Source organism: Gambusia affinis, linkage group LG11, assembly GCF_019740435.1.
Source record: "Gambusia affinis linkage group LG11, SWU_Gaff_1.0, whole genome shotgun sequence".
NCBI classification, from domain to species: domain Eukaryota; kingdom Metazoa; phylum Chordata; class Actinopteri; order Cyprinodontiformes; family Poeciliidae; genus Gambusia; species Gambusia affinis.
In genome coordinates, this window is record NC_057878.1 from 23,201,760 (window position 1) to 23,220,872 (window position 19,113).

Below are 19,113 nucleotides of genomic sequence, written 5' to 3' on the forward strand. Positions count from 1 at the left end.
ATAAATAGAGCTGGAAAGCAAGCTCCAAATGCAGGGCACCACTAGAGAAAGTTCAGCAGGTGGCAGCGTTGAGAATTCTCCTTACAATTAACTCAATCATCAATTATGGCTTCCACCTGCTTTAAGCTTTAGACGTTTTACAAAGAAGCACATTCAACCATGAGCTGGTCCTTCTAAGGTGCTGGACAGAAGTTGTAACAGAACAATTTCCCCCAGGGAATTAATGATGTACCTACGAGTCAAATATAATTATTATATATTTGATGATTGTAACAATTGTCAACTAATTTAAAATGTAGAGTATACATACTCTAAAAACATACTATTTGCTGAAAGAACACCCTCGGAACAGTAATTAAACCTCAACTGTGCTTTACCTTGGACCATTCTTATCTTTGTGTTGAATCAAGACATTTTTTTTGTTTGTTTTGTTTTTTTATCTTTAGATGCATCCCTTGCACCAAATGATAAGTGCAAATGAGTGCATGGTGCACAGTCAGTTCTACAGGGTTTTAATAAGATAAGTAATTAAATTGTAAATAATAAATAAATAAATAAATAGATAGATAGATACATTACTGTGAAGATCTTCTGTTTTTAAAGCTGTACTAACAGCATTTATTATGATGAGTTTTAAAAATGCAGTTCAATATATAGTCTGCAATAAATAGCACTAACAACTGAAGTTTTGTTTTGCTCTGTGAAAAGATCATCTTTAGCTAAATTGCCATTTAGCTTGGTGTTTCAGCAAGGTCTGCTAAACAATATCCAAGCAGATTTCTAATTATCTAATAAGTTTCTTTCTGATTTCTTATCAATAATCTACTTTTTATAGATTCATATTTGACCCAGACCTAACTCACGTAAAGAGTATAAAACAGAACTCGGTAATAAGCTCACTTTTGCTGTGCATTACTTGTTTTAAGTGCTATTCATAAATTATTGGCTAAACAAACCAGCTCACATATTCATAAATTTTTAAACACTTGACTCATACTTTTCCCTTCTCACATTCATATTTTTTGAAGATGTGGACTTTTTACTCCATAAGTCTTCTGGCTGATGTCAGTTTTGTCCTGTGATTCTTATTTTTCTATTCCAAAAGTCAAATCTTGATGCTTTTTGTTTCTTAATCTTATCTTCTTGATGTGATATTTCTTTTAGAAAACTTTTTAAAAATCTTATCCTGGCAGTTGGGCTGTTCTATGAAAAACCCCACTAAACTCTGACATCTTCACATTTTGGACAACTCTGACCATGCCTGACTTCATTGTAGTAAATGTTTATTCTGTTTTTCATTACCACAGTTGAAAGCATGGTCCAAAGTGTCTGCCTTGTTTACAAACATCTGTCACTCATAAAGGGATGTTATTTTCCATTATCATCTGTGACAAAGAAGTGTGGATGTAAGCATATAACATATTGTGCTGTGGAGCTGAAGCCAGAGTAAAACCACAGAGTCTACACAATATCCAGCTTTTCTCAAACATCTTGAAATAATTAGGCACAAATTTGGCAACTCTCTCTAAATCTTTCAGGTCAGGGCGCATAAATAAATTCCTGTATGAGATTTTCTTTTTTCATGGGGTTTGTTTTTCTTGATCTTCTAAATTTGTGTATGGCGACTTAATTACGTCTGAATGCTAAACTCATGTTGTGTTTTACCACTCTGGTGACTCCACACTGGCAGAATGCTCACTTCCCTGCACTGGTGGGGAAAGCCTTTTTATTTGTGGTTTCTAAATCTTTATTCTAAGCTACTCATAAAGCACCAGGATGAGTGATATCATGTGGTATTCATCAACATGGTAGCTTTTGTGTTGTACTTTATATTAAAAACAGAGAGATTAAAGACAATGACACACAAAGGAGGTTAAGCAGCAAATGGAACCAACAATTTAATGAGTCCTCTTCTTGATTGTTTTTACTCACAGAACAGAAAGATTCTCACATTGGCAGACTTAGAACTTTAATTATTATTATTATTTAAATTGAAAGTAAGTGAACATAGAAAGTAATCTGAGTGAAATCATTTTTAGGCATGACTGGATGCAGAAAATCAAAAATATTCTCCTGAATTTAAGAGAGTCTAATTAGCGTAAATGTGAGGAAACAAATTCAGCCAGTTTTACTTTATTTGTCAGAGGTAAGGGTTTTGATCAGCAAACATTTTTTTTTTTTTTTTTTTTTTTTTTACAATATGAGAAAATTATAAAACCTGATAACTGAATTTGCAACTTAATGTTGTAACTGTGTGCTGGACAACTTTTCCAACCGCATTATTGTGTAGGCCATACAATTTGATGGTCAGAGCATAAACTTGAAAAGTCTGTATAAAATAGGAGTCCCCCCTAAACAACACTGGCTAAATAAATAAAGTTTTAGTTGACGGTCCAGAAAAATTTCAAGAACAAAATTACATTTTAAAGTAAACTCCTAATTTAGTCAGAGTGATGCTACAGACCCATGGAGTTTTGCACAGACATTTAAAAAAGTATTTTCCTCGACTACCAGACGTTTCCTTCCTATTTAGTTTGCAAAATGTGAAATATTGTGTTTTTTTAGGCATGCAAAATAACATTTATGCTCAGAATATTTGTCACACTGTGTGTTTTATTTTTAAAATTGCTCTTCTTGTTGCTAATACTAAAGTTTAATTTACTTGTGTTTTATTCAAGTATGTTTCAATGTTCATATAGTCTTATTATAGTTTATCCTTTTCTTGCTTATGTTCTTTTTTATGGCTTTTTTTTCCTCACACATATTCTAGGGCTGTCACACAGAAACAATTTTAGATAGTGGCATCAAAATTTCTCTATCCTAAAACTTGATGTGTACCAACCGATTGGCAGATGCTTGAACAGGCTGCTTTATGTCATGTTTAAATGATAAATGTGCTACTTAACGAAAAGATGGAAATTATCACTTCTGCAAAATGCTGGAGACATGTTGGTGTCAAAGGACAAAATGGACATGTCTACATCTGTTTTAAATTGTCAGAAGAACTCTTTTTCTACCAAACATCAAAGCTTTTTAAGCCTTCAGCAAATAGTCATGTTACCATAGGCAACATTAACACCAAACAGTAACTAAAGCTGAACTTGTAAAAGTAAATGGACTGAACTTAAAAGTAATAGTCCACCATAAAAAAATTGAATTTTACTTTATGGCTCATAATTTTTCTGATATGAAGTCATGTGTATCTAAATTAAGTCTGAATGATAAATCTGACAAACGCAAGCACCCTCCAAGTTGAAAACCCAGACATTTCAGTCCACATCTGTGTGGAACTGATCACAGCCTGAAGGACAAAATCAACAACTAAAACAACTTATTAACAATTATAAAACTGCTTACTGAAGAAACAGCTAAGATATGGATGGATACATGTCATCATTCCTTCCTTATGTGCATGTCTACACGTTCCTGTCCAAACCATATCAAGGTCTCCCCGAAACATGATGGTACATGAAAGTGGGACCCCTCTCGAAGCAGGAATAATGAGCTCACCCGGCCCCCATAAATGCTAGAAGCGCAGCTGCTTTTAATCTCTCCTTACTCTTTGGTAAATTGCATACAAAATTGCACAAAATTAAACAATGTGATTATTAAATTCAATCAATAAACTTACAAGCTCAGAGTAGATGTGTTTTTCCAGTTTTTACATCCATGTGCCACAATAGCCACTAAATAGCTTGCAAATTGATCAGTTATTATAAACATACCTTAAAATGCTCAAAAGGGCAAAGAACCAATTTTCGCGAATTTATAATTAACTTTATAATTGGCGCCCAAAATAAAAATTTCTAAATACCTAAACTAAGTTCAAATCTGCGCTGCGCCTGTTTGCTTCACCATTCTGAGCATCATCGCCCCTCCAGAGAATATAGAACTGCTCTGCTTCACAGAGGGCGCAGGCTAAGTGTTTTTGGTGTCCTTATCTCGCAGGATCTCTATCCTGCCTTAACGAGGCACTTGACCTCCCTCGACGCTCCTCTACTCCCCGAGTGACGCAAAAAAAGTGGGCTGGCAGAGCGCTAAGAGCAGGAGTTTAGAGGACTAAACATCACTACTCAAGCAGACTTCATTTAGGGAAGCCTATAGGTAAGAAGCCGTCTGTCTTATCACGGATGTTCTCTCAATGAAACTCCTCGTTCGCGGAGACACCGGCATGAACGCGGATGTATTCGAGAGCGAAAGAACGGACTTTCCTTCAAACTTGTAACAACCAGCGTTCCCTGCCTGTCAGTGACTTTAGAGCTTGATAAAACTTTTTTTTTTTTTTTTTTTTTTTGTTTGAATGAGGCTGGCACATCTGGACGCAGGACTGTAGGAGCTGTCAAGTCCAGCGCAAACTTTTAGACGGACGTGACTTTGGTTTATTTATTCCCAAACTTAGAAGAGTTATACTGGAACCAGTCTGAATTGAAAGCTCCTCCTATAAGTTTTGCAACTTTTATTTACTTTTTATTGTTATTATTGAGCGCAAACATGGAACACTCAGTCCTCAGACTCACATGCGTTTTGGTGGTTATCTGTCTGCTGAATAAAAGGTGGGTTGCTATAAAGTTGCTTTTTGTTGTTTTGTTGTTTTTTTTTAACATAGATTTTAACTTACTTTATTTTATTTTTATTACCTTATTTATTCATTTATTTTAATTTTAAAAATAATAAGATAAAAACACCTTTCTGCAGAGATAGATTTAACATGTTCAATAAACAGTTTGCAACTTACCATAAAAGTTATCATTTATTCTTGCAAGTAAATGATGCACAAACCTGCTTGTGTTCAAAGCATAAGCAAAAAATGTTAATATGATTTTAATCTTTACGAAATTAGACTTTTGCAGAAATCCCAACAGGTAGCATCTGTATCTGAAAGCACACTGCTTGATCAAATGTCAAAACTTTTGAATCATGTATGTCTTCTTCAGATAACATGTAGCCAGTGAAGTACTGTAGCGGTTATAAGTTGTAGAAACTACTCAGAAGTGGCGTGCAAAGTGGCTCAGTTGTAAAAGCAACTGTGCACTCTGCCTTACTCCAAAGTATTTGCATGTTAAGGTGTGCTAGAGCAGTTGCTGATGTGTGTTTGCCAAGAGGTACACATGCGGGTGACTTTATGTATGTCAGAGTGAGGCACACAGAAGCACACACAGCCTGTGATTTACACTTAATGGTGATGAAAGGAAAAGCTGGACACCGTTCAGATCTTTCAGCTCTCAAATTTTTCATTCTCGCTGCTGTTACTGCTTCTTTGTTGAGTTGGAAAGAACTCTGAAAGTGCCGTCGGCTGAATGCTGTTTCACATGATTGATCTGCAACACGAACTTCTCTCGGCTGAAGATAACTTTACAGTTAATTAGAAAATGTTTGTTAAGTTATATCTCCAGACATGATTTATGAGGAAACATTGCAGGGACTTTCCACTGCGATACGAAAAATGGCACTTAAGAATCACCAGCTTATTGTATAACCACCGTCTTGTTTTATTTAATTTCAGACTATATACATTAATGTAAAATAATCTTCATTATGTATTATTTCACTTGCAAACTGCAACACTGCTAAAACGCAGTCATCTGAGTCACAAATAAAACAAACAAAGCAAGAAAGTGCTCAAAAAGTGGACACAGCTGGAGCTGGTTTTGTGACAGTTAACCATATATATATATATATATATATATATATTTTTTTTTTTTTACATTTTACACAACCCAGCCACATGGAGACTGTAAGCTTAAACCATCTTTGTGTTACTGTGGGAACTGAATATTGGGGTCACATTCAAGGAGACTTGGTGGTCTTAACTAGGCTTTAGTGTCTAACAAAACCTGGCTGAGCGGAGGCAAGAAGGTCTGGACCAAAGAGCCATCCTGAACAATAACCCCTAACTTTGTGCTTCTCACAGGGTGGATTCCAATGAGATCTTAGGTCTGAAGCTTCACAACATCGAACCCATCCTGAATGCCAACACAGTTTGTATGACACTACCCGGTTTGACGAGACGCCAGCTGGAGGTGTGCATGCGCAATCCGGATGTGACGGCTTCGGCAATCCAGGGGATCCAGATCGCCATCCACGAGTGCCAGCACCAGTTCAGAGGGCACCGCTGGAACTGCTCCAGCCTGGAGACAAGGAACAAAATCCCCTACGACAGCATAGTCTTTAAAAGAGGTCAGTTTTACTGCACCCTTCTGAGTCTTTTGCTTTTTCTGTCATGTGGCTGATTGCATCCCAATTAAAAAACCCTTAGAATTATGAAAGGCAAAGCAATTAATGTAATGTACTGTTCAAATTCATAAAAGATGAAGTTCAGCAGTCAACACAGAGTAGCAAAATTTTAGATTTCAAATGGCTTGTGGTTTTCTCCTCAAACACACTTCAATGAAGTCCCTTTAAAGCACAGGCTTATAGAGAGATTAGCCAGTACAGCGATACAAAAGATCCCAAACAACGGTTAATATAATATTGTTCTTCAAAGCTTCAAAAAAAAAAAAACTGCACAAAGAGATCATCTTGCATTTTCATCAATGCTGCCTTGCAAGATGCCGTCCAGTGGTCGGGTTATCTCCAAGCACCAGCAGACCTTCCCAACCACATTACTGTTGCTCCTCAAAAACCCACACAAAGGAGCAGATAACTTCAAAAGAAACTAGTCAACTTCAGATTACCAGACCTGCTGCAGATCGGTTTTCTCCGATGCTTTGTTGTGTGCTCCGAGCTTTGCGAGTTAGCCACAAAGGATGAAAGGGGATATTTTGAGCGGAGAAGCCTTCAGATGGTCTCATCCCAGGTCATTGACTGGAAAAGGCATCAATTTCTTAGTAGCCAGAGCACCTGGATAGTTGGAACATGTGGATGATAGTTTCAGTTTTGTGTTAGGTTGGCTTTTGGTTAATTTATCCCCAAAAATATTATTTTCAGCATATAAAAAGTGTAAAACTAAATTAAAAAGAAAATATACTTGACAACTATATATTTGGAGAAATGTATATGTTATCATTTATTCTATTACTAAACAGCACTTAGTTTTGGTAGAAAACTTAAAGGAAGTAAGATTCCTTTTAGTTTAGCAAAAAGAACATTTTCTGTTAATTTACTTTGCATGCCATATCATTTTGCCATATTTTCCCACAAATATTGATACAACATTAGTGGAAAACTCATTAGTGGTTTTCAAAACATATTTTGAAAACCACACTTCATTTTGAAAAGACATTTCATTTAGATTTTAATGTGTTGGCTTAACATTATCATGCCATTTTTTATGTGGCATCAAAGAAAATCTCATTTAAGGTTTGTGACTGTAAATCTCTGGTAAAATGAGATCAAACTTTAACATTATGGCCCATATCCAAAAATCGCCTGTGTGAAGGAAAACTAAAACAGCATTTTACCGTAGCACACCCTTTCCCACAACGGAACATGGTAATGGCAGTATTACGCTGCCACTACCATGTTTTCCTCATGTTTTTCTTAAGTGTGTGCAGGGAAGCTGGTCATGGTTGACTGGATTATGAATGACACTAAATAGAAGTTAGTCATGGAAGAAAAACCCATTAAAGTTTGAAGCAGACTAGCAATTGGGGCAAAGGATTCCCTTCCAGCAATTCAATCACTTTAAATAGACAGTCCGGGCTACAATGGAATGACTCAAATCAAAGCATGTTCATTTTTTAAAATGACTCAGTTAAAGTCTTGTTTGAAGTACAGGTGAGATGCTGTAGTGACTCTTGAATGTCCCAATCCTACCTAAAATGTGCTACTTTGCAACAATAAAAGAAGGTGAAAAAAAACTTGTTTCTAAATGCAAGAAAAAAACAAAAACAGTTGTACCCAGAAACAAAACCGAAATTATATCACTCATCTAAGTTTCTTATATTAAAGTCATAAATCACTTTCCTTTCACTTCGTAATTGTATGTGTTGTGTTGAAGTATTACATAAAAAGTTAATGAAAAGCACTGTATATTCAGTCTGTAAACTGAAAAAAAAATGCAAAAAAGTCAAAGAGCTGTAAATACTTTAGCAAGACATTGTGTGTGTTTCATCTCTAACATTCATGCAGATCTTTAGAGTTTCAGGCTTAAGTAAGTTTGTGCTATTAATGAAAAGAAACTTTATTTCATTGTACTGTATGCTTGTGCACCTCTGGCCTTACTTTCCCTCAGAACTGCCTCATTCAAAGGCTGTTTGTCATTATTAGTGCAGGCAGTTGCTACAGTAGTTGTCTGGCATCCCTGGTTTGCCTCGGGTGCAGAAACTCCAAACCACTGACATAAACAACCTCTTTAAATCAGATGATTCATCTGTTGCATGTTGATACGATCCCCTCCACAGAAGCTGAAAAATGGATACAAGTTAACATGTTGCAGCCATTATTACGTGCAGCTACTGCAGAGTGGCAGTGCTTTCAGTGAGACATGTTTACAGATCCGAATTAGATGAAATCTGGCATGCTTTTCAGCAACTGCCTGTAGAAATAGACACGACTGTCTTACATGCAAAGACTGAGTATTCCAAACCAGAATTGTTTAACTAACTTTATTAGTAGTTTTAAAAAGCAAGACATGTCATTGGATAGAACAATATAAACAATTTTGAAGTCTAATTTTGCTGCATCAGAAACTGTTGGATCCTCAGGCAGATCTCTGCTGATGGTCTCTTGTGAATTTTCTGGGCTCGTGTTCATTCTTACTCAGCTTGCATTAAAAACTAGGCTAAGGAGGTACCCAAGCAAGACGTGGATCAACAGAAGCAGGAGAATCGGACCATCTCACTCTGTCATTCTTTCTTTCATTTTGCCTCTCCTTATCTGTCACTGTGCCTGCTCCTAATGCTTTTACTTCCCTTGCCAGAGCGAGTACTTGTGAATTTGCTCTCAGCACTTTCCCAACTCTCGGAGGCAAAAGCATAAACCTGTTTAGTCGGTTTCTGTAACACAAAGTGACAGTTTCCTTTGAAACTTTAATTCATTTTGCCACTTCCTCTGCCATCAGTTCAGCCGGGCGTGCCGCAGCCGGTGAATTATTTGTTAGATTGATTTGTTCCCAAGTCTTCCGGGGACCCGCGTGGAGGGGCCCAGAGCAGAGCTGGACAGGAGCTAAAACAAGCTTTCTATGTATGGGGGTGTGCCTAAGTGCCATCTCTCCTCTCCCACCTTATGCAGGTCAAATTGTTAGGGTAGAGGTGGCAGATGGGGAATTCCTTCGAGTTATGTACATGAGAGTTTAAGTTAGAGTATAATTTCTCATAATAAAAAACTATAACAATAGATAGCTTTTTAATTATAAGAATTCACCTGCAACTTTCAGAAAACAGGATGACAGTTCATAATTTATAAGCCAAATAGCTAATTTTAGATATTGGTTATAGAAAATCAACCTTTTATTTTGCTTCCAACATGACAAAATGCAATAATTAAAATGTGATCTATGCCATGCTTTACATTGTCTTTAGTGAAAATGACGACCAGCCTTCTTGGCCTCCATTAACATAAAAATGTCTAATGCAGAAATACTTTAAGTATTAATTTAGTTCATAATATATAAGAGGAATGTTACACTAAAATGTTCAGTTATTGACTTTTTATGAAACGTCTGACCTTGGACAAAGCTTGCTTACCTCCATGAAGTAAACATCTGAAAGCAGGAATTGCCAGCATATTCATTGCTGGGGTAGTACTCTTACCACTCTCAGTTTCACACCTACCCACCAGCTTGTCTTTGTAAGTGCCTCCCTTGGCAATTCTGAGGCTTAAAAGCAGCAGGTTGACTTCAAACCCTCATGCCACCTTGCTCCTTACCTAATTCACACCAACACAGGAAAAGGTTGTCTCAGGCCTGGCTTGCAAGTGTTTTGTGAGAGGTACTTAAGGTTCTGGGATATGGCCCCCGTTTAAACCACCTTTGATCCATCCCACATAAACTAATTAAACGGGTCATGCCTCAGCACGATGTGCTTGTACCTTCATAAAATTGGCAGTGGAGTAATAGCAGTGCTATTGATTTGATTGAAGGAATGTGGTCACCGCCTCTGACTTCATACCTACTCGTCAACTTGGCTCTTTGGCTTCCTAACTTCCTGGCTCTGAGCCATTAAAGAAGGCCATCTTAAAAAGATTGCTTTCAAGCCAGGCCTAAAAAACCTCTCTTTTTCTCTCTGTTTTATGTAACAACCAGTATGGTAGGGGGGTTACAGTGAACCCATTGCCCTCAGCTGCCAATTAAGCAAGTCACAGAGCACATAGAGTAGCTGATTAGATGTTAAGAGTGGGTGAGCCGCACATCATTCCGATACAATCAGCCACATTTCTTCCCATGGTGTTATGAAACTATATGTGCTGTCCTTAATGAAAGTATTCATACCCCTCAAACCTTTTCAAATTTTGGCTTCATGAAACCACAAACCTCTGAAAATGTTTTTTTTTTTTTCCTTTTGTTTTGTTTCTTTATAAGCCAAAATAAAGTAATGCATCATGAAGAAATAAAAATGCAATAAAAATTCTAAATTAAAATTTTAAATTTAGAAAGTGAGACATTTATTTAGAACCTTTGAGAAATAATTGCAGTGTCTTCAGAAGGCATTCAGTTTGTGTGTCTTTAGTTTCCCATTGTCAGTCCTGTAAAAAAGGATTTTACAGAATTCCTTACTTTCATGTTTTTGTTTTTTGTATTTTTAGTCACTCTTAAATGTTTTACTGCAGAAATCTGCACGAATCTCAGAAAATCTTATAAAAAATTTTTATCTAGTCTCTGTAAACATCTTAATGGACTTGAAATAAGAAAAAACTAATTTAAAAGAACCTTTTTAGAAATATATAGGAGCTCGTTTTAAGTCAATAATGTCTTAATATTGACAAATGACTAGTTCCAAGAAGTTGTTTTCAAATAATGATTTCATTCAACATACCCGTCACTTTGAAAAAGTAAATATTTCCATTAAAAGACTTCACAGTTAAGGTTATGCAACATAATCTGAATTTGATCGAAAGACCAGACTTTCACTAGGCCATTTCAAAACTTTTGTTTTGTTTATGTGGTCTGTGCCTTCTGCAAGTCAATGTGCTGGTGTGCTTTGAATTACTGTCCTCCAATTCAATTTGACAGCAAAACCTACAGTTCCAACAACTAACTAAATTTATGCAAGTGCTAAAGCATCACACACTACACACACCACTCTATACATAATTTGTGTAAAATCCTGAGAGTTTTCGTATCTCTACGAGACAGCTGAGTTGCTTAAAGAGCAGCCAAAATTGGAGAATTGTCTTCATAAAAAGTCTTTGAGATGAATCCGCAGTGAGTCATCACAACCCAGCTTGAAGGTGTGTGCTTGAAATAAACAAATAAATTTGATCTTCCAAGTAATAAATCAACACATGCTAATAATGACATTTTTGTGATGACAATTCCATTTAAACATAAAAAAAATTTATGTGTTTAAAAAAACTCTTTGGGTGGAAGTTTTATGTAAATTCCAGAAAGGCATACCTGGCTTCTGATTTTATTACATTTCTGGTTGAAATTCAAATGATAAAATGTGGAGTTATGTTCAGAAAAACGCCACAGCCTATTTTTTCTTAAACATTTTTTTCCTGTTTCAGCCTTTTGCATTTTGCAGTTGTAATAAAGGGTGACTTGCACTTGACATAAAGGGTGTCCCTGCAACATGTGAAATTTGTTTCCAATCCATCCGCATGAGCAAAATGCTTTAGATTTGGTTTAGATACTCTGAGAACACAAAGTTTAAATTTTTTGTTATTGTGCCATCGCAAATGACCGTTGCTCTTATTTTGCACAAGACTCTCTTGTTTAGTCCTTATACGACTGCCTTTGACGTTTTATGTGTTCATCATTAGGCAATATATGCTGTGCAAAGAATTTTAGTACGACAGCAACTGCGTCAAACGTTACACCATATTCTTGCAAAAACAAAGCAGTTTTACGTTTTCTGACATGTGTAGAAAGAAGGAAGTAACCTCAAACTGTGCTAAAAAGGGAAGTTAATAGTTTTATATGACTCCAACAAGCTGCTTAGATCATTTCCCCCTTTCAAACTGTTGCACTGTAAACCCCTGAGTGGTTTCTTTTCATGTTTGCTTTACAAGTTTCCATTCTAATCCTCACTGTTTTCTAAACCAGTAAGTGGATCCCAGTGGGGCTGCTTTTAAAGAAACGGATGGCACCTTCATAGACAGAAAGCTCAGATCTAACAGCAGAAACCCCAGATCGGACAGGTTAATATGTCTCTCTTCAACTTGTATTATTCAAGAGTTCCATAAATAAAAATTGATTTCTTTCTCACAGTGCAAATGCTTGTCTTACTTTGCCCAAACAGATATTTGGGCAAAGTAAGACTGCACCTAAAAATGACACAATATTTTGCATTTGCTATCAAGGAGAAAATGTGTGTGTGGTTAATGAGGTTAAATCAATTACACAGTCAAGAGAATCCACACACAGGTATTGAATCACCTCCTGTTCTTGCAGTGATCCTTTGAGCCAGTTTTGCTCGATTACAAGGCAAAAGCCACAATATGGCACAGGCAGCTTCTCTAGAATAAACAAGTACATTTTTCATTAAGTTTTCAACACCACATTTTAAAAAGATGAAAGTCAGAGGAAGAATCAAACTAGATCATCCAGAAGCACAAGTGAGTAATCAAGCTGACTGATGACTATGATCTGTATAAAAGATCAAAATAACATAAGGAGTAGGTTAGGTCAAAGTCAGAAATATTTTTATCCCTGACTTCTTATTAGTGCTGGTTAATTTAATCTCCAAGCAGACCTTGTACAGTTTCTTGCAAAAACATCACAAGGAACTGTAATGTGCCTTGTGATGTTTTCCACATTTTGTCATGCTACAACCACAAATTCAATGTAGTTTATTTGGTTTTTGTATGATAGACCAACACAATTATACCACAGTTTTGGCAGCTGGAGGAGAAAGAAATAAAAGATAAAAATTGTGTGTTGATTTGTGTGTTTTTTTTTGACTTGTAATTTGTCCTCTTTATGATGATCCCTCTAATTACGATAAAACCTATTGCAATAGTTTAGCTTCCTATCTAAGGCCATCTAGATAGAAAGCTTACTTATCTAGATGTAATTCCACCTGATTACACAGATGGTTAGCTACTAACCAAAAAGTCTTTCAGTTGCAAATATTATGAAAATCGGCTACGAAAGCATTGACATAAAGTCAATGCTGTTTTCAGATATTTTGTGTTCAGTTAGCAATTTCTGTAAACCAACTAGATTTAAATTTTTCTTTGGAGTTATGCTTTATTTTGTGTTGGTCTATCACATATGATCTCCCTTGGTGTGGTTGTAACTTGACATTGTGATAAATGTCAGTTTGTTTGACTACCTTTGTAAAGTACTGTATATCTATAGCAGCAGGACAAACACAAAAAGACACAAGCCACATTTGTCACGGTCGCTGATTGCCTTTTGTGTTGTTGAATGGGAGTGGTAGCAGTTTGTTCATGTTCTTCTGGTCTACCAGGAGAAACTACTTAACTGATGCATTGTGAGTGTTTGCTTGCTTAGTGAGATGATACAAGGAAACAATATCTATAATATCTGTCATAAGGTATGCAAAGCAGTTAAGTGGTGATTTGCGCAGTCATTGAGCGTCACGCATGCTTTCCTGTTTCATTTAGTGTAAAGGAAATGTTGCTTCTTTGAATGTTTGACCTTTTAATTAAAAAGACCAAAATAGTTTTGTTTGCATTTTAATTGAATTTGAGGAAACATTAAGGAAAACTAAGTGTGTATTTACACCAGACATATTCGGTCTGCTTTTAACAGGCCAGAGTTTGTTTTCCCCCGTTGATCCTTACCTATTTTGCAAGTGTGACTATACTCAAGCAAACCCAGGTGCAGGCCAACTGACCAGACCAAAATCCACTTTTTGAGTTGGTCTCAGCCTGCTTCCAAATGGACTCTAGTTCAGTCCAAACCAACAACAAGATATAAACATCTTTTTGGGCTTAATGGCTCACTGCTGCTGGGCATTGTGGTAAAAATGAGGCCTTTAAGGTTGCTAATGGTACTACTACTACTGCATGTACTGATTGTTCTGAAATCATACCATTTTCTTCTCAGCCAACCTGCTGGCAGAATGTTGTGAGTCAACATCCTGTCTCATTCAGCTTGCAGCTCGCACTTGCCGTTGTTGTTTAGGAATTAAAACTATCCCATTGCAGAACATGCGTTGTATGAGCTGGTCTTGACTTTTAGAATGGCGTTGTAGTTGCAATGACAGCACAAATGTCAACAACTGAAATGCAGCAAGAACTTACAAAGTTTGTTTTTTCTGTGCTCTGTCCCCTGTCATTTCTGTCCAATGGGAGCAGTGATTGTCACCCGCATGGCTTTGTTTAAAAATTGAAGTCCCGTTTCAGAAAAGCACAATGTGAAAGCAAACCCCATTAAACAAACAAACAAAAAAGTCTGCTTCAGTCCAGAAAATAAAGTGGACCAAAATATTGCCCTATTGTGAAAACATCCTAAAACTGCAGATAAGCCTAAATATACATGCACAGTATAGCATAGTGGTGGTACAGTCATTAAGTGGGAATACTTTTCTTTGCAAGGACAAGGAAGCTGGTTTGATTGAGATAATATGAAGTCATTTAGTACATTGCTGAATACAATGTATACCTCTGTTTTCAGACTTTTATCGGGAAAAAAACAATAAAAAACAACGTATTTTTTGTCTTATCCTTCACAATAATGCATTACTTTTAGCTGGTCTGACACATAAAATCCTTATTAAAAAAGTATATGTTTTGCTGTGTTTTTTTAATTGTTCCCTATGCTTTACTTTATGTTGATCTGATGCTATTTTTTCCCAAGCATTAGTCATTTGCAATGAAATTATCTTTTTTTCTAATCATAGCCTTCTTTCCTGTTAAAAGCTTATTGTGTCCTTTAGCTTGAGCTTTTTACTTATAAACTGACTGTACCCACAGGTTTTCGAGAAAGCGCCTTTGCATATGCGATCGCAGCTGCTGGGGTGGTGCACGCGGTGGCCAACGCCTGCTCCATGGGAAAACTGAAAGCATGCGGCTGTGACGAGAAGCGTCGCGGGGACGAGGAGGCATTTCGACTCAAGCTCAGCCGCTTACAGCTGGAGGCCATCCAGAGAGGGAAAGGGATGGTTCATGGTGTGATGGAGCACTACCCCGCCGAGCTCTCCGGACTGCAGACAGATTCCTGGGAGTGGGGTGGCTGCAGCCCTGATGTGGAATTCGGGGAAAAGTTCTCAAGGGACTTCCTGGATGCCCGCGAAACCTATAGAGACATCCATGCAAGAATGAGGTTGCATAATAATAAAGTTGGGAGGCAGGTGAGTGTCTGCACAACATAATACAAAGGGCTCTTGGAGCGTTGTGGTGGTGTAGGGGATAGCGCGACCCACATTTGGAGGCCTTGAGTTCTCGACACGGCTGTCGCGGGTTAGATTCCCGGACCCGGTGACATTTGCCGCATGTCTCCCCCCCTCCTCGTCCCCCTTTCCTGTCAGCCTACTTTCATATAAGGGACACTAGAGCCCACAAAGGACCCCCTGGAGGGGAGTAAAAAATAAAACAAAGGGCTCTTAAAACTGCTTATATAGCATTTAAAGATTAACTACTGCATAAATCAGAAATAATTTCAGCCATTGATTTATGGATTGCTGCATTGAGGCTTGCAGTTTGGCTCTTTGTTGCATCCATCTTGAGTTTTACAAGCCAAAAGAGAAATGTAAAAGAATGTCTGACTAGGGGCACAAAACGCAAGGCATGTCCAACAAAACTGTGTCAAAACGTTTAATGTGATCTACTAGCACACTGAGATTTATAATGTGTTATAAAAATAATTTATAACACATTATGCATATAAATTGCATATAAATTTAAACAATTTTGTTTAAATTGCATATAAACAAGGCTTTTAAGGAGTCTATCAACAAATAATACAGTACCCTCCCAAAAAATAGCATGTTGTGGTGCCTTGTTTCTAAACAACTAACCTTTTCTTCACTAGTAGGTTCTTCTAACATGGTAATGGATGTGGGTGATTAGATTTGATAAAATGTGACTTTTGATGTTTCCACACTAGTGTAAGGAGCTTTATTTCTTGGCCAGAGCTATTCATACCCCAATACTGTGCAAATACTGTGCAAATACAGTTGAAGCCAGATATTTACATACACTGGAAAAAAGACAATTTAATTTTTTCTCCCTGTCTGAAGTTGAATCTTGAAACTTTTCTTGTTTTAGCTTAGTTAGAATTCCCCAAATTATTTCTATTTGCCAAATACCAGAAGACTTGGCAAAAATATTTTTTTAGAATTGTTTTCTAACTTTTTTTAATTTGAAAAGTTTACATACAATTTCTGCACTTTTCGAAACCAAAGACGTTCACCTCTGGGACACAGAAACCATCCTCTTCATAAGCATTTTGATAGTTGGACATGCCGATCATGTCAATACTTGTATAAAATTGTTTGAACAGATGAACGCGGCACCTTCAAGTGTTGTTAAATTGTTTCAAACGATGAGCCAGACTTGTGCAGTTGCATAATTTCTCTACCAGATATCTTGGCTCATTTCTTTTGAATTTGTGTCAAACAAGGAAGCCATGTGTTTCAGGCGTGGCCTTAAAATATGTCCACAGGTGTGACTCCAATTAAATTAATGTGTCAGTTACCCTGTTAGAAGTTTGTGGAAGCCCGAAAGATTTGACACAAATCATAAAATACTATAAACGACAAGATTTTAACCCTCTAACCCGGTCCTTTTGGATGTGGTGATATCTTTTTTGCGATATCTTTGTAATGAAAAGTTTTCATCACTTCATATTCCAGGTATTTCACTGTAAAATTGGACATTTTATATTGAAAATAGTTTGAAAAACAGAAAATCAACAATTCTTACTGCTGTTGCAATAATATTTTCACTATTATAGTTATAATGTTAACATTTACATTTCTTTATTCTTTTTTGAAATTTAATACATAGACCTGCACATTTAGTTTCAAACAATACATACAAACATAACCGACTGCTGATTAATAAGTTTTCTTTTCATTCTCAATTGGTGAGATGGCTTTTTAATTTTCTTATTTTATTCTTTACAGAGCATCATTCCTTTAAGTTTTAATAAAATGATTTACCATACAAATGAGGTTTTCAGCAGTTCAACACAAAAATGTGTAGTGATCCTTCTGTTTGCTATCTTGCATAATATTCTTCTTCTCTTTAAAATATTCAATTAAATATACACTTTAAAACCGTACAGCCAGATGGACTTTTTGTCATAATTGCATCACATCATTATACATCAAAGCACACCTTCTTTTCATTTGTTCATCTAATTGGTTCTTTTACTACATTACATTGATGCTCAATTCTGTGACTGTCCAACATATTAAAACAAACAAAATAAAAACAATGACATCTAGATAACAATACATTTCAGGTCTGATGCCAAGTATTTATAATTAAGCTTTGCATGAGCCTCTCAGATTTGCTACATCTGCCACGTCAATTCTGTGACACTAATAATTTGGCCATAATGTTTCCAGAAGGATAGAGAGAAAGTGGCAAAAATATTTATTCATGATGCTAAATAGTTAATATAATAGAACTAGTGCTTTTCTTCATAAAACAGTAAGTCTGAACAAAAATGCAATGAACACTGCTTCTCTGTTGAGGAAGTTGAAATTTGAGACTTAATTATTAGAAGTAATAGACACACATTAATATCCATCCCTCAGTAATAGTTTCTGCCACCTTTAAGGTTTCCTACTTCTTCTAAACTCATAATTCCTCAGTTTTTGTCCAACAATTAAAGTGTCTTTTCTGTCTAAATTTATTGCAATTTTTTTTTTCAAACCTTTTCTTTCACATGCTACCAAAAACTTTGGTATGTGTTTGTGGATAAGACAATAGTCGAGTCAAAATATGTAGTGCATTTTTTAAGAATATCTTGAGATGCATCCCATTTTCTGTTTCTTCTAAGACTGCTTCCCCTGACCTTGTTTTCATATAAGCTAAGAATTATTATTATTTTCTTTCTAACAGAAATGATAATGATATAAGGTTGTCACACTGGCTGTCTTTTGTCAACGCATTTTTTACTCTTCTCTTGATTAATGTCTTTATGACAAGATTAATGGAGATGCAAGAGGTTGTAATTAGTTGAGAATTTTGCCGGTTTAATTTTTCCTTCAAAGGCAACGATTACAACCGCCACCGTTTGAAAAGACACTCAAGCATTGTTTTGATGACTAGTTCCAAAGGATTTGCCCTTGGGGGAATGGATAAAAAAATGTAAATGGCATTGATAAGCAGGGCAGCAACCAGCTCTGTTGTGGCAGAGAGACAAGTAGCAACCATAAATTGCTCATTGTTCCCCCGTTTCCTCCAGAGTAATTTGGGATCGTATCTTTTCATCAGTTTACTTCTGGTTCCCTTGATTTTGCAGACAAAACACAAATGCGTTCGTCAGCTGAATGAAACAACAGCTGGCCTCCCTGCTGTAGCTGGATGTTAGAGTTAGTCATATACACATATTTCACAAAGAAAATCCCATTGAGATTAAAAATGTCTTATGAAAGACAATCCTGGCCAAGACTGGCAGGTTGTCAGATAGATGACAAAAGGGGTAATAATGAATTGCTAAGCTAAACAAAGCCTATATTTTACTTTGTGAGGCCTCTTATTTTGTTTAAACAGACTGACTCGGTTTCGGTTACACAATTGTTATTTTGAATGTGTGCTTCATCATAATTCAGGTTTTAAAGGAGGGAAACTGACTCAGGCTGTCTCACGGCACAACATGCAACTTTGTTTTGTTTTCTTTGCTTATCTTCATAAAACTACACATCCAGATGAAATGCTCATTAACAAGACACATTTTGTAAATCTGAGATGTTATATTGTTAAAATATTCCATTACCATTCACTGGAGTACAATGTGAAACAACATATCTGCAGAATTCAATATGCTCTGTGTTGCAGCTTTACAATTCAAGTTACAGTGATAAAGATATAATTTGACAAATTAATTTTGATTATTATGTGATCCCCTTGTATTGCGAGATGATAGCT

At 36.4% G+C, this 19,113-nt stretch overlaps 1 protein-coding gene across 2 annotated transcripts in view; it reads left to right on the top strand.

Moving 5' to 3' along the window:
• Positions 1-3,941: 3,941 nt before the first annotated feature.
• Positions 3,942-19,113, top strand: part of wnt10a (wingless-type MMTV integration site family, member 10a) — a 28,783-nt gene continuing 13,611 nt past the window's right edge. The window contains exons 1-3 of one of the 2 annotated variants that reach the window (XM_044132269.1): positions 3,942-4,553; positions 5,912-6,177; positions 14,986-15,362. In XM_044132269.1, the coding sequence (XP_043988204.1) occupies positions 4,492-4,553; positions 5,912-6,177; positions 14,986-15,362 (705 nt within the window). In that variant the 5' untranslated portion in view covers positions 3,942-4,491. The remainder of the gene's footprint in view (positions 4,554-5,911; positions 6,178-14,985; positions 15,363-19,113) is intronic. The other variant, XM_044132270.1, reaches the window with a different exon arrangement.